This window comes from Aotus nancymaae, unplaced genomic scaffold (genome assembly GCF_030222135.1).
Source record: "Aotus nancymaae isolate 86718 unplaced genomic scaffold, 86718_ANA_hifiasm-v0.15.2.pri h1tg000014l, whole genome shotgun sequence".
In the NCBI taxonomy this organism is placed as follows: domain Eukaryota; kingdom Metazoa; phylum Chordata; class Mammalia; order Primates; family Aotidae; genus Aotus; species Aotus nancymaae.
Genome location: NW_026988425.1, coordinates 117,810,836 through 117,825,055, shown reverse-complemented (window position 1 = coordinate 117,825,055; position 14,220 = coordinate 117,810,836). Strand labels below are relative to the sequence as shown.

Genomic DNA, 14,220 nt, shown 5'->3' with positions numbered 1-14,220 from the left:
CTAGAGCCCAGAAATCTTTTCTTTTCTTTTTTTTTTTTTGTGGGGAGGGGCAGATGGGGACAGGGTTTCACTCTATCACCTAGGCTGGAGTACAGTGGCAAATTCACAGCTTACTGCATCCTCAAACTCCTGAGTTCAAGTGATCCTTCCGCCTCCTTAGCCTTCTGAGTAACTAGTACTGTAGGCGTACTCCACCAGGCCTGGCTCAATTTTAAAAGTTAAATTTTAATTTTTGTAGAGAGGGGTCTTGTATTTGCTCGGGTTGGTCTTGAACTCCTGGACTCAAGTGATCCTCCCACCCTGGCCTCCCAAAGAACTAGGATTACAGGCCTGAACCACCTCACTTGGCCTAGAAATATTTTTTAACAAGCCCTTTAGGTGATTCTGATACATTCTAAAATTTTGGAACCACTGATCTTGTGCATATTATGGTTTCCTTTTTTTTTCTTTTTGCTTTCTCTGCAGTAGCAATATTATGGTTTCAATCTTGTCAATGATAGTAGTAAATTAAAAGAAAAAAAAGGCATATATATCCATTGTTATTTATTTTTGTTACCAGAGATAAAATAGCAATAGATATTATGTAGTCCAGGAAGGATCACAATTCAAGTTTAAATGGAGCTAGAATAAATCTCTTTTAGCGTACTAAAATATGCGTGTTCTGCCTTTTAGATAGTTAAATTGAAATTGGTTTTGTTGGCTTATTTATCTTGAATTCTTTTAGAAAAAAATTATTTTGTTTTGCTTTTGATCACAGAGAAAAATGGAAACGGGACCCCTCAGAAGATGAACAGGAGCAAGGCACCAGTGCAGAGAGTGAGCCAGAGCAGAAGAAAGTGAAAGCCAGAAGACCTGTCCCCAGAAGGTGCGCTCTTTGCTTCATAGGGGTAGGATGATGTCAGGCTGAAATGAGAGCCTTAATGAGATGCATTGTGTTTTGATTCTGGGTTTTAGATGTCTGTGGTTCACTTTCACTAGCCTACGTTGCAGGGCTTACAGCTTCTTCTTCACAGTCTAGCTTTCCTGGGGCAAACATGTCTTCCACTTTTAGTAAAACTCCGTGTATGTTTGGCCATGGTACAATCTCTTTTTGGGAGAGCAAATTGTTTAAAATGCTGTTTGCCTGGCATAAAGTGTACTTGAATGGTTTATTACCTTCTTCATACAATCTATGTAACATTAAACAGAGAATGTGATTGTGGAGAGAAGGAGGTGGGCTGAAATAGCAGCAAATCATGCTAATTTCTGATAAGACAGATGGCAGCCCAAGGTAGTGATGACAGGAAAAGGGAGTCAGACGACAGACAGGCCCCAGGGAAAATTACCTCCTTGTAGTGCTTAGAATGGGCTCAGCAAACTATGCCCTTTGGGCCAAATTTCATCTACTTCCCATTTGTATGGCCTGTGAGCTAAGAATAGTTTTTATTGATGAACATTTCTAATTTATAGTTTAAGGATAGAGAGCACTAAATTTGAACCCCAGTTAAATGAAATGTTACCCCTCAAAAACAATTCTGTTCTCATTAGTAGACATATATTACAGTACATGTACTTAATGACTATTTTATTTTGAATTTCACAAGAAAACTTATGAAACATTTATTTCCTTTTTATTATGTAAGTACCTATATATTGGTCCCCATTTTGCCTCCTGGCTGGCAGAGCCTAAAATATTTACTCTCTGGCCATTTACAGAAAAAATTTGCATACCTCTGGCCTAGGACATTGTACTTAACCCCCAACACCAGCAGGGGAATTTGTCAACTGAATTTTATCTTCTTTTATCTCAGTTTAAGCTCCAAGACTGAAATGTCACACTGATTCTTTTAGAATTTTACTCATTATTTATTACATCCTGGATCATCTCTCTAGGTTTGGTTATGAGAAAGTTATGGTAGGTATGAGAGAAAGAGATAATAAATGCGATCATGAGTTTCCATTTCTGTCCTTCTCTTCTTTCACCTTTTTATCACTGATGGAAAATTTGGGGATTTCCTTATGGGAGCTTCTAGACTGTGGCTCTCAGTTCTGGATATCTCCCTGGTCTGTCCAAGTTAATTCTGTGACGGGGCAGGCAGTCTCTTTAGTAGTCTTCCAGGTATATTTTATACACAGACAGTAGAAACTTATGTATAGTTACTTCTTGTGCTTTATTTTCTTCACACAGATAATAGCATTCTATGCTTCTTGTTCTGTATGTTTCTTTATCCTGGAAATCCTTTCATATTAGTATATAGAAAACTCTTTTTCTTTTTTTATGAGTATGTAGTACTGTTTAGTTCCCAGTGGAAGAATATTTAGAGTTTTCTTAATCTTTTGTTATTGCAAATAATGCTGTAGTGAATACTTTATTATGCCTGTTTAGTTGTATATCAGTAAGATTAATTCCTACAAGTACAACTGTTAATTCCTAAAAGTAAAAGCCTGCCAAAGAGATCCTACCTTGAACAACATGCTGTATATGTGTTTTTATGTCAGGTAATCCTTAAGAACATGTGCGAAACATTCACATTCTTTCCCATAAATGATTGAGACTTATCAGCATTAGAATCACCTTCCTGTTGAAAATCCAAATTTCTAGTGAATTAGAATTTCAGGGACTAGGACCCAAGAATATGCATGTTTAACATTCCCCAAGGAAATGTTACATTCTGATGTATGAACCACTGCTCTGGGAGAAACTGTTATATAAAGTAGACAGAGAAGACTTTGCCATTTGTTTCTCTTCTCATTTTAGAGCAGTGCCCAAACCTCGTGTTAAAAAGCAGCCTAAGACTCAGCGTGGAAAGAGAAAAAAGCAAGAGTCTTCTGATGAGGATGATGATGATGACGAAGCTCCAAAAAGACAGACTCGTCGAAGAGCGGCTAAAAATGTTAGGTACGTTGTGGCTCAGAAGTGTTTCATTGGTATGATGTGATGATGTAGTTGGTTAGAGTTTGCTTCTCATAAGTCCGGGGCTGTGCACTTGATAGATAAAAATAACCTATGTCCTGAAGTCGTTTTCAGAAATCTGGTCAGCTTTCTTGCAAAAAGCCCATATGGGATTGAGCCATGGGGAGTATGAAAAGGGTAGCAGTAGCGCATTTGAAGCCTTCGTTCCTGTTAAAGAGCCACCACAAGTTCATGACCTGGCCAGTGGTGACTTTGTGGCATTATCTTCATTTCCTAACTTGTTTTTCATTAAAGATGTTAGGATTATATTCCTACTTCTGAATTGCTCTTTGAATCACACACATTTTTCTGAGGTTCAGCTTATGTATTACTACTTGAATCTAATTTTATCAAGCTCACTAATAGGATATGACACATTAATAGGAATTACTGTTAGTGAAATAAGCAAGGCACAGTGTCTCATGCCTGTAATTCCAGCACTTTGGGAGGCCAAGGCGGGCAGATTGCTTGAGCCTGGGAGTTTCAGACCAGCCTGGACAATAGGGCAAGACCCTGTCTCTACAAAAATCAAGAAAAAGCCAAGTGTGGTGGTGGCATGTACCTGCAGTCTCAGCTACCTGGGAGACTGAGGTGGGAGAATCCTGGGAGATGGAGGTTGCAGGGAGCTGAGATCGTGTTACTGCACTCCAGACTAGACAAAAAAGCCAGATCCTGTCTGAAAAAGGAAAAAAAAAAAAAAAGAAAATGAAAGGAACACACATATGCAAACACTAGTAGTTTACAGAAATCAAAGAATATATTTTTTAGAAGATTTTACAGATTTCTTTTGTTCTCCTTAGAGATGATGAAAATGAGTCCTAGAGACATTAATAACTTATTCAGTGTATCCAATTAATAATTCCATAGCTAGGACTAGGCTTTGAGTGTGTTATTATATAGCCTAGCACTTTTTCTTACTATAACTCTACATCCAGGATTGTTTTTCTTTCTTGTGACTCAGTCATTTGTTGTTAATATCTGATGGGAAGTTAAATTTTAATTGTTTTTTTTTTTTTTTTCTTTTTGAGACGGAGTCTTGCTCTGTTGCCCAGGCTAGAGTGCAGTGGCACGATCTCAGCTCACTGCAACTTCTGCCTCCTGGGTTCAAGTGATTTTCCTGCCTCAGCCTCCTGAGTAGCTGGAACTACAGGCACCTGCCACCCGGCTAATTTTTGTATTTTTAGTAGAGATGGGGTTTTACCATCTTGGTCAGGCTGATCTCAAACTCCTAACCTTGTGATCCACCCACCTCGGCCTCCCAAAGTGCTGGGATTACAGGCATGAGCCACTGTGCCCCACGTGTGTGTGTGTGTGTGTGTGTGTGTGTGTGTGTGTGTGTGTATATATATATATATATATATATATACACACACATTTTTTTTTTTTTTAACCGAAGTACTTGTGTTGAAGCTTCCAGCAGTTTGGGAATACTTAAATTTCAGGTTCTTGTTACGGGGAGACAACATACAGGGTTGGAACTTTTAATTTTATAAATATTACTTCTCTTTTTAATTTTTTCTTCCTATTTGCTTTTTCTTTTTTTGTGATAGCTTACTTTGTTTACATAACAATCTGATACTAAAAAATGAAAAAAAGAGAAGTGTCCTTATAGTTTTCTATATAAATTAGTATAAATATAGCATTTTGATTTTCAACTACCAGTTAGACTTGCTACAGTTAAGTTTAGGAGCATGCATCAGTACTTTAAGAAAAAAAAAGCAAGCTTTGAGCCCACTGAATGGCAAATCTGTAAAACAACATGTTTTTGAAACCAGAGGGTTTGGTTCCTTATTCTAGTGATGGTCATGTGTGGCAGTTTAATTTTGAAGAGATCATTTCTCATTTATTCAGCATTATTCCTCTTACAGTTATAAAGAAGATGATGACTTTGAGACGGACTCAGATGATCTCATTGAAATGACTGGAGAAGGAGTTGATGAACAGCAGGATAATAGTGAAACTATTGAAAAGGTCTTAGATTCAAGACTGGGAAAGAAAGGAGGTGTGTGTATTTGGGGAGCAAATTACATGTTATATCTGCCCATTAAGGCTCAGAGTTTAGGTATTTTAACTCTGATGTGATGAATTTTAGTCTACTGCTGTATTTGTTGTGTTATGAAGAAGACTTTCTGACCCAGTGTTTCAGAGCTGAGGACAAAGCAATGTGTCCACTATGTCTTTAAGATTTTAAATTAAGCTAGTATGGACAAATGTCAGTGTTTTATAAAGCAGTGATGTAGCAGAGATACTTGCTAATTCACATTAAGCAAATCCATCTTGGGTTATTTGTTTCTTAATCTCCTTGTGAAAATATCAAACTGGTTAAATACATATTTTGATAATAGTGAAGATTTTTAAATATCTAATTTAGATATTTCATAACTGTGTTCATTAAAGAAACCTTTCCATAAAGGAAATATCAAAATGATACTTAATGCTTTTTCTTTTTTCATTCTGGCTTCTACTGAGGTTAAGAGAATTAGCAGGGGACTTTGAGTAGGGAAATTTGGGGGAGGATATTTTGGTGTTCTATTCTTAATTTTGGAGGGAGAGATTTGTTTTCTGAGTTAGTAAGGGACTAAAACAAAAGGATGTTGCTGCTCTGTTTTTCTTGTTTTTGGATAAGGGATTTCTTTGATTTCACCTGCAGATTTTGGAGTATGTAAAAGCTGGGTTTACATTTTAAAAATACTTGAAATTTTTGATTGAGTCCATCCTGTGTTGTTAGTGAGTTTGTGCTTATTTCAAGTTGGGAGTATTTTGATGCATCATCCAAAAAGGGAGTCTTTAGAGAATTGCTTTCTTGGGAAGCTTTTTAATGTTTGGTGTAATATACTCTCTTTCAAGTGTGCTTAATCCTTTTGCAGCCACTGGAGCTTCTACTACTGTGTATGCGATTGAAGCTAATGGAGACCCTAGTGGTGACTTTGACACTGAAAAGGATGAAGGTGAAGTCCAGTACCTCATCAAGTGGAAGGGTTGGTCTTACATCCACAGCACATGGGAGAGTGAAGAATCCTTACAGCAACAGAAAGTGAAGGGCCTCAAAAAACTAGAGAACTTCAAGAAAAAAGAGGATGAAATCAAACAATGGTATATTTTCCATCATGGATTAAAGACGTGTATTTGCAGGCTGTGGGAAGGGAAAATTTTAAAGTAATGCATGGAGATCACAGCTCTCTAGAATCTCAGATTTTGCTTTGATCATCTAAATATGGAGCCATTTACAATTCTATTTTATAAGATCGTGACCTGAAGATAGTATATTTTAATATATGGCTACCAAAGTTTTTGGAGTTAACAATAATAACTAGCTCATGGAACATTATTCACGCATTCTTTCTTTAATTTTCACAATACATATGTGAGATTTGTACTGTCACTAACCCTGTTTTATAGATGGGGAGAATACAGCACATAGCAATTTTGCAGGTGGATTCAGGATTTGAATTCTGACACTCTGAGTCCAGAGCTCATTCTCTTAAGCACCTTGTTATCTTCCTGTAGTTAGGCTGGGGTGGCTTAGATGTAAAGAGTTAATATTCTGGAACACTCTAGAGGGGTTATGATATACTTAAAACTAAAAATGGTTGTATACAATTTGCAGAAATGATGTGAAGGAAATGATTAGGTAACTACTGAAACTGTGATAGTCCTCATGGTTTTAGTTTACTTACAGCCTGAACTGTGTGGGTATTGCATATGGAAAACTGGGTAATAATGATATCAAGTTCTGCCTCAAGACATACCTGTCGGTGTGGTGTGATCAGCCTATTTTTGTGTCTGCAATGTAGACAGATGGTTCTAATTCTGGTTTTACTACTATGCAGAATGTGGTACTTTAGTAAATTACATGTTTTTCCTTTGACTCAAAAATGAAAATATGTACCCTGAGATGGTGACGTAGGCATGTAAAGCAGTTAGAAATTTGAAATCTTCTGAAATACAGTAATTATAATATTAAATTGCTGCTGTTGTCATCTGAAAGGTTTTGGTACTAAGAATAACTGGTTTTCCAGGCCGGGCGCGGTGGCTCAAGCCTGTAATCCCAGCACTTTGGGAGGCCGAGGCGGGTGGATCACGAGGTCAAGAGATCGAGACCATTCTGGTCAACATGGTGAAACCCCGTCTCTACTAAAAATACAAAAAATTAGCTGGGCATGGTGGTGCGTGCCTGTAATCCCAGCTACTCAGGAGGCTGAGGCAGGAGAATTGCCTGAACCTAGGAGGCGGAGGTTGCGGTGAGCCGAGATCGCGCCATTGCACTCCAGCCTGGGTAACAAGAGCGAAACTCCGTCTCAAAAAAAAAAAAAAAAAAAAAAAAAAAAAAAAAAAAAAAAAGAATAACTGGTTTTCCAAAAGTCATATTTAATTAATCCTAAAACCCATACATATATAAGAAAAGGCGTATTGTTTTATTGTCCTGATCTGTTTAAATGTGTGCATTCGTCACATGAATCTATCACATGAAATATTTTTAGGTCTTTTTAGACAGGACACATCAGAGAGGCAGGCAACTGGTATATCCTTCTATGCGTCTAAGGTTTTCAGTGTTTTCTAAAAGTGTTTTTTGTTGTTGTTGTTATTGTTTTGTTTTTTGGTACATTTTCTGGCCTAATTACCAGTAAGGATTACTAAAGGGGCAGATGGGAATAAAAAATAGATTTTCTTTTTGACCTTTGACTTTTGCTTTGATGTATTGTATGTGGATCCCCAAACTTTAGTTCATGTGTACTTTTTCTGTCTGTCTGCCATCCAGGTTAGGGAAAGTTTCTCCTGAAGATGTAGAATATTTCAATTGCCAACAGGAGCTGGCTTCAGAGTTGAATAAACAGTATCAGATAGTAGAAAGAGTAATAGGTAAGTGCATGGTAACTCACTTTAGCCATATTTGAGCTCAAGGAATAATGGCTTTTGCCTTTGGCAGTAATGTAAATTTAAAAAATGCACTTTGGAGACTAGACAGGTCCTAGCTTTATTTTAAAGGAGAAGCTAAGAAGATTTGCTGGTAAATTTTGATGTTTGGGGGATGAGAGAAAGAGGTGTTAAGTACGATGTCAAGATTTTTGGCCTAAACATGTAAGTATAGAGGTACCATTTACTGAAGTGGAAAGATGAAGGGAGGAGGTGATTGTTGGAGTGGAAACCAGGAGCTAAGTTTGATATTTGTAAGTTTGATTCATTTCTTAGTCATCTAAGTGAAGAGTATAGTGAAGGCTGGAGCGTATGTGAGCTTGGAGCTTAGAACTCTTAGTCTGGGCTGGAGATGTATATTTGATAATTTATCAGTATTTAGATAGTATTTAAAGCCTAAGACTGAACAGGATCATCAGTAATAGAGTATCACGCCTGGGCGCAGTGGCTCACGCCTATAACCCCAGTACTTTGGGAGGCAGAGGCCGGTGGATAACAAGGTCAGAAGATCAAGACCATCCTGGTCAACATGGAGAAACTCCATCTCTACTAAAAATACAAAAATTAGCTGGATGTGGCGGCATACACCTGTAGTCCCAGCTGCTCGGGAGGCTGAGGCAGGAGAATTGCTTGAACCTTGGAGGCGGAGGCTGCAGTGAGCTGAGATTGTGCCTCTGCACTCCAGCCTGGGTGACAGAGCAAGATACCATCTCAAAAAAAAGAAAGTGTATCACATGGTAAGAAGAAGTCTGAGAGCATTTTAGCTTTTGAAATTCAGAAAGAAGCCAGCAAAGGAGACAGAGAGAGAACAGTCAGTGAGACAGGAGGAGAGCTGCGAGAGTGGTGCACTGGAAGGCAAGTGACTCACATAGCCAGGAGGGAGGAAAGGCCATCAGTCAAGGACGATAAAGACTGAGACTGATCTGTGCATTTGGCAATAGCTTTGGCACTGGCGAAATGCATCCTTGGAGTCATGGGGGTGCAGGCCTGATTAGGGTAGGTTCAAGAAAAAATGAGAGGGGACAGCAAGTATAAACAACTCATTGGGGGAATTTTCTTACAAAGGGGAACAGAGAAATTGAGTGTCAGCCTGAGAGAGAGATGAGAACAAGAATTTTCTTCTTCTTTTTTTTTTTTTTTTGAGGCAGTGTCTCGCTGTCACCCAGGCTGGAGTGCAGTGGTGTGATCTTGACTCACTGCAATCTCTGCCTCTGAGGCTCAAGCGATTCTCCTGCCTCAGCCTTTCAAGTAGTTGTAATTAATTACAGGCACCTGTCCCCACACATGGCTAATTTTTGTATTTTTAGTAGTGACAGAGTTTCACCATGTTGGCCAGTCTGGTCTTGAACTCCTGGCCTCAAGCAAACTGCCTGTCCCAGACTCCCAAAGTGCTGGGATTATAGGTGTGAGCCACTGTACCGGTCTTTTTTTTTTCTTTTTTTAAGGTGTGAGGTAATAGAATGTATTTGCATTCTTATTCACCAAACCTAAAATCTTTCATTCTTCGTTATGGTTATAATTTTTCTGTCTTATTTTGTGTTTGTTTAGCTGTGAAGACAAGTAAATCTACATTGGGTCAAACAGATTTTCCAGGTAAGCAAGAAATCTTATTTATAAATGTTGTTCAGTATTTCAGAGCAGTGTATGTTTTGCAGATTATTTTGTTTTGCCACATGATATTTTATTGATTATGCAAAAAACAGAATGTCATTTTTCACCTTTAATTGACAGTTGCTAATCTGTAAATTTTTGTATATGAAATAGCTCACAGTCGGAAGCCGGCACCCTCAAATGAGCCTGAATATCTATGCAAATGGATGGGACTGCCCTATTCAGAGTGTAGCTGGGAAGACGAAGCCCTCATTGGAAAGAAATTCCAGAATTGCATTGACAGCTTTCACAGTAGGAACAACTCAAAAACCATCCCAACAAGAGAATGCAAGGTGTGATGATGGTTGGTTTTTGTCATTTCAGGGAGAGTACGTACTGATACAAAGGGCTGGTCACATAAATACTGAGGAAACGTTACAAAACTAAATGATGATTGCCATTTTGAAGTGAAAGATGACTTGATTGTGACATTAAAGCAAAAGGAGAGAATGAATTATTTCATGGCTTTGCTGACTTCTTTAATCTTGTAATTTACATAATTAGAAATAGAAACATAATACTTGAAAGGATTTAGGCACTTTTATTTTGTTACTTTATTTTTTTTGAGATGGAGTTTTGCTCTGTCACCCAGGCTTGAGTGCAGTGATGTGATCTCGACTCACTGCAGCCTCTGCCCCCCAGGTTCAAGTGATTCTCCTGCCCCAGCCTCCTGAGTAGCTGGGATTACAGGTGCGCACCACCACATCCGGCTAATTTTTTGTATTTTTAATAGAGATGGGGTTTTACCATGTTGGTCAGGCTAGTCTTGAACTCCTGACTTCAAATGATCTGCCCACCTCTGCCTTCCAAAGTGCTGGAATTACATGCGTGAGCCACCGCAGCTGGCTGGATTTAGGCACTTTAAAAGAGAAGTGAAGCTAGTTGCAGTGGCTTACATCTGTGGTTTCAGCTACTTGGGAGGCTGAGGTGGCAGGATCACTTGAACACAGGAGTTTGAGGCCAACCTGGGCAAGACTGTGATACCTTTTCTCTAAAAAAACCAGAGGGGAAGTGATAGAAAAGGCGAGCATCTTTGAATTCTAAGTTAGAAATTAAATATATAAGCTTATTTGCTAGATTGGCTGTATAAATCCTTTCTTTGGAATGTATTCCGTCAGGAAAGTGATGTTTTGGGTCCTCAGAGTGGTAAAATATCAGACAAGGGGTATGTCTCTGAGAAGTTGACATTCACGTTAATGGCACTAGAATTCTATCTGTGAGAAGCATTTAATTTCAGATCAAAGCATGTGATAGGGAAAGTGTGGTCAGAGAAGTGCCCATGTAGAAGTCTCTGAGCTCCAGTGGTCCTTGAATGGGTTTTAAGAGGAAGTTGTGGTTCTTCAACTGCCTCTGACCCTTGTGTAATGGATTGATGCTGCTGGCTAGACAGAGAAGAGGGGACCCAGGGTATTGGCCTCCCATGAAAGGTATCAAGAGAAAGATTTGTAAAGTGTAGTACAACAGCTACATGCACTCCAGGGGTGAGGAGAAGAGGAATCATGTTGACAAGTAACATTGAAGTCAAAGTATGTGTGTCTTGGCTATCTTGAAGGGTATTTTGACGTTATCTTCTAGGTACTGGTACCCTACTGAGTGGCAGTATGGAAACAGTATTTTATTTAGAAAGCTTATCTAATAGCAGTACATAGGAGACTCTGCAGTAAGTAATTACTAAAGCTGGAAGGTCCAGCCAGTAAGATGTCATCAAAGTCTGAATGAAGAAGTAGTGTGAGGACAAGGGAAGTAAGAGTGACATGGAAGGACTGGATGGGAGAACCGTTATGGAGTAGGTTTGGCAGGAGTGGATGGATGGCTGGGTTTTGGAGTTGAGAGTAAGCAGCCAGATTCCGTTCACTGCCAGCCACCCTCATAGGAGAGCTGAATCCATCAATAACCTTATCAAGTATTCTTTTTAGGATGATACTTCTCATAATGTGCTCTGTAGAGCACTAATCTTCAGAGAAATGCTCCCTGAAAAAAGACTTCTGGCCGTGTAACTTTGGGATACATACCTGAATAAATTTCTCCTATAAATTCACACTATAAACATGCATTTTAGACTTTGAAAAGTCACGAATAAAGAAATTTGTGTAACTTCTGATTGGTTGTTTCCTAAACTGATTTGGCCACAGAATCCACATTTTATGCAAACCATAGAGACGAGTCTACAACCTTCACTTCAGAAGCTTGTTGTTTCTGAAGGGAAAACCAGACTTACACAATTAAAGGATTTAAGGTAGATGGGCTGCATTTCCGAACTTGTAAATCCTGTTATGGTGAAGAGCAACTGCATTTTAGCATATGACAGCAAGAAGCATTGTTTTGTACTCTTTTTTCTTGTTTGTTTTTGGGGTGCTCTGTCGCCCAGGCTGGAGTGCAGTGGCACAATCTGGGCTTACTGCAGCCTCTGCCTCCTGCGTTCAAGCGATTCTCCTGCCTCAGCCTCCAGAGTAGCTGGGACTACAGGCACGCACCACCATGCCTGGCTAATTTTTTGTGTTTTTATTAGAGGTGGGGTTTCAACGTGTCAGCCGGATGCTCTCGATTGCCCACCTTGGTCTCCCAGTGTGTTGGGATTACAGGCGTGAGCCCCTGCACCCGACCTGTTTTGTATTCTTTAGAATAAGATAACAAAGATAATTGTTTGTGAAAATAGGAGAGTCTCACTGCCATATAATAGAGAAGACATAAAAATAAAGTGCTGTTTAATGATGTTCATTGACTTAATTCAGGAAAGGGGCAAGTTAACTAAAAATATTTTATTTCAGGATGAAATAACTCTGGCTTATGGAATATAAACCATGAAGGAAAGGGGTGATGGAGTGGGGTGGTGATTCACACGTGACATTTAAGTTTTTATGCTTTGATGCAGAACACGTGAATTGTGGTTAGCATTTTAACATAGTAGCAGACAGAAAATTTTCTCAGACATAGGCTTTGTCAATTTTTGTTTTTCAGGCCCTGAAGCAGAGACCACGATTTGTAGCTTTAAAGAAACAACCTGCATATTTAGGAGGGGAGAATCTGGAACTTCGAGATTATCAGCTAGAAGGTCTCAACTGGCTTGCTCATTCCTGGTGCAAGTAGGTCGAAAAATATGAGTGCAATTTTCCTTACTGTTTCTGGCTTCTTTATTGTTAGATGCCAAGAATTCTTTTTTTCTTTTTTCACACTTCTTATATCTCAACCAAGAAATCTTTATACTTCATGTTATGTAGCAGGAGCGGCCTCGGATCTCAATGGATCTCTCGAACACCGAATAAAGGAGGGAGGAGTTTATTTGGCTGGGAGACCAGGCAGTAGTTTGTCAAAAACCCAGCTCATCTAACAGAGGAAGGTTCTGCCTTTATATAGGCTTATACTTTAGATGTTACACGTGGAAGAATCTTAGGTTCATAGTTTTAGGACTCAAATGTGAAAAGGTTTTGGTTTACAGTTTCAGGAATCACATATGAAAGGGTTCTGGTTTACAGTTTTAGGACTCACATGTGAAAAGGTTTCTGGTTTGATCTTGTTTTAAGTAAAAATAGTGCTTTCTGGAGAGTTTCCCCAAGACCTAGCCTGTCACCTATAGGAAGGTAAAACTGGAGGCGCCAGTCGGTCAACCTTTTCTTCTATTGAAATGCAGCGTGATAGTCAAAGGGGAAGTTGATCTGAGAAGCCTGGGTCTCCCTCTTCAATTACAGAAATAACATATGATTGAGAGAAATTTTTCCTGGGAGTTTTTATGTATAATACCATTTTATTCTGATATGAAGAATACTTTCTTATTTCAGTATTCGGTGGGTAATTTGTCATACCCAGAAACCTATATCATCATGTTACTCATGAGTGTAAATAGCAAGCTAAGTTGCCCAAAACTTTAATGTGGAAAGAATTAGAAGAAAGAAGATGTCTTTTTCACAGGTATTTTCTTTTTAGGCCAGGGAAACCTTTAAATTAATTTCCTACAGTAGTGCTGTAGAGAATGTGATTCCCCTCCTTTGCCCCACTCACTCCCCACCTGTATGGGCTGTAGGATTATCCCATTCAGAGGAAGGTTGAACCTGTGAAAGGGTCCTTTTTATAATGAGACCACGTTAATCTTGGGGGGAGGCGAAAAAAAAATGAGACAATCCTAGCACTGGAGGTTTAAAGGCACTTTGGGAAGTACCTATAAATTTCCTTCACCGGCTGGGTGCAGTGGCTCATGCCTGTAATCCCAGCACTTTGGGAGGTCTAGGCGAGTGGGTCACCTCAGGTCAGGAGTTTGAGACAAACCTGGCCAACATGATGAAACCCCGTCTCTACTAAAAGTACAGAAATTAGCTGGGTGTGATGGTGGACGCTTGTATTGCCAGCTACTCGGGAGGCTGAGGCAGGAGAATCACTTGAACCTGGGAGGTGGAGGTTGCAGTGAGCCCAGATTTTGCCACTGTACTCCAGCCTGGGCAACAAAAGCAAAACTCTGTATCAAAAAAAAAAAAAAAAAAAAAAAAAATTCCTTCATCAATTTCAAGTAGTTCCTAATTACTCTGTACTGGGGATCCAATAGTCTTGAGAATTTAACAGCAAACCAATCCAGATATATTTTTCTGTCCTCACAGAACAACGGAGTGTGAGAGGTCCCTTTAATGCCCGTCTCCATACTTTTTCTCAGGTGCCCAATGAGGTGCAAACCCTTAATGTCTTCAGTGTCTTATAGTAAAGCAAAAACCCTTACTTAGAATCTTTACCAAAAAATA

General features: G+C 39.1%; 1 protein-coding gene across 2 annotated transcripts in view; it reads left to right on the top strand.

Annotated features, from left to right (window-relative positions):
- Window positions 1-14,220, top strand: part of CHD2 (chromodomain helicase DNA binding protein 2) — a 128,265-nt gene that overhangs the window by 35,277 nt on the left and 78,768 nt on the right. For both annotated transcript variants that reach the window (XM_021674333.2, XM_012438638.2), the window contains 8 exons: window positions 758-865; window positions 2,738-2,878; window positions 4,801-4,934; window positions 5,800-6,025; window positions 7,692-7,792; window positions 9,395-9,439; window positions 9,611-9,789; window positions 12,455-12,579. In XM_021674333.2, coding sequence (XP_021530008.2) covers window positions 758-865; window positions 2,738-2,878; window positions 4,801-4,934; window positions 5,800-6,025; window positions 7,692-7,792; window positions 9,395-9,439; window positions 9,611-9,789; window positions 12,455-12,579 — 1,059 coding nt within the window. The remainder of the gene's footprint in view (window positions 1-757; window positions 866-2,737; window positions 2,879-4,800; window positions 4,935-5,799; window positions 6,026-7,691; window positions 7,793-9,394; window positions 9,440-9,610; window positions 9,790-12,454; window positions 12,580-14,220) is intronic.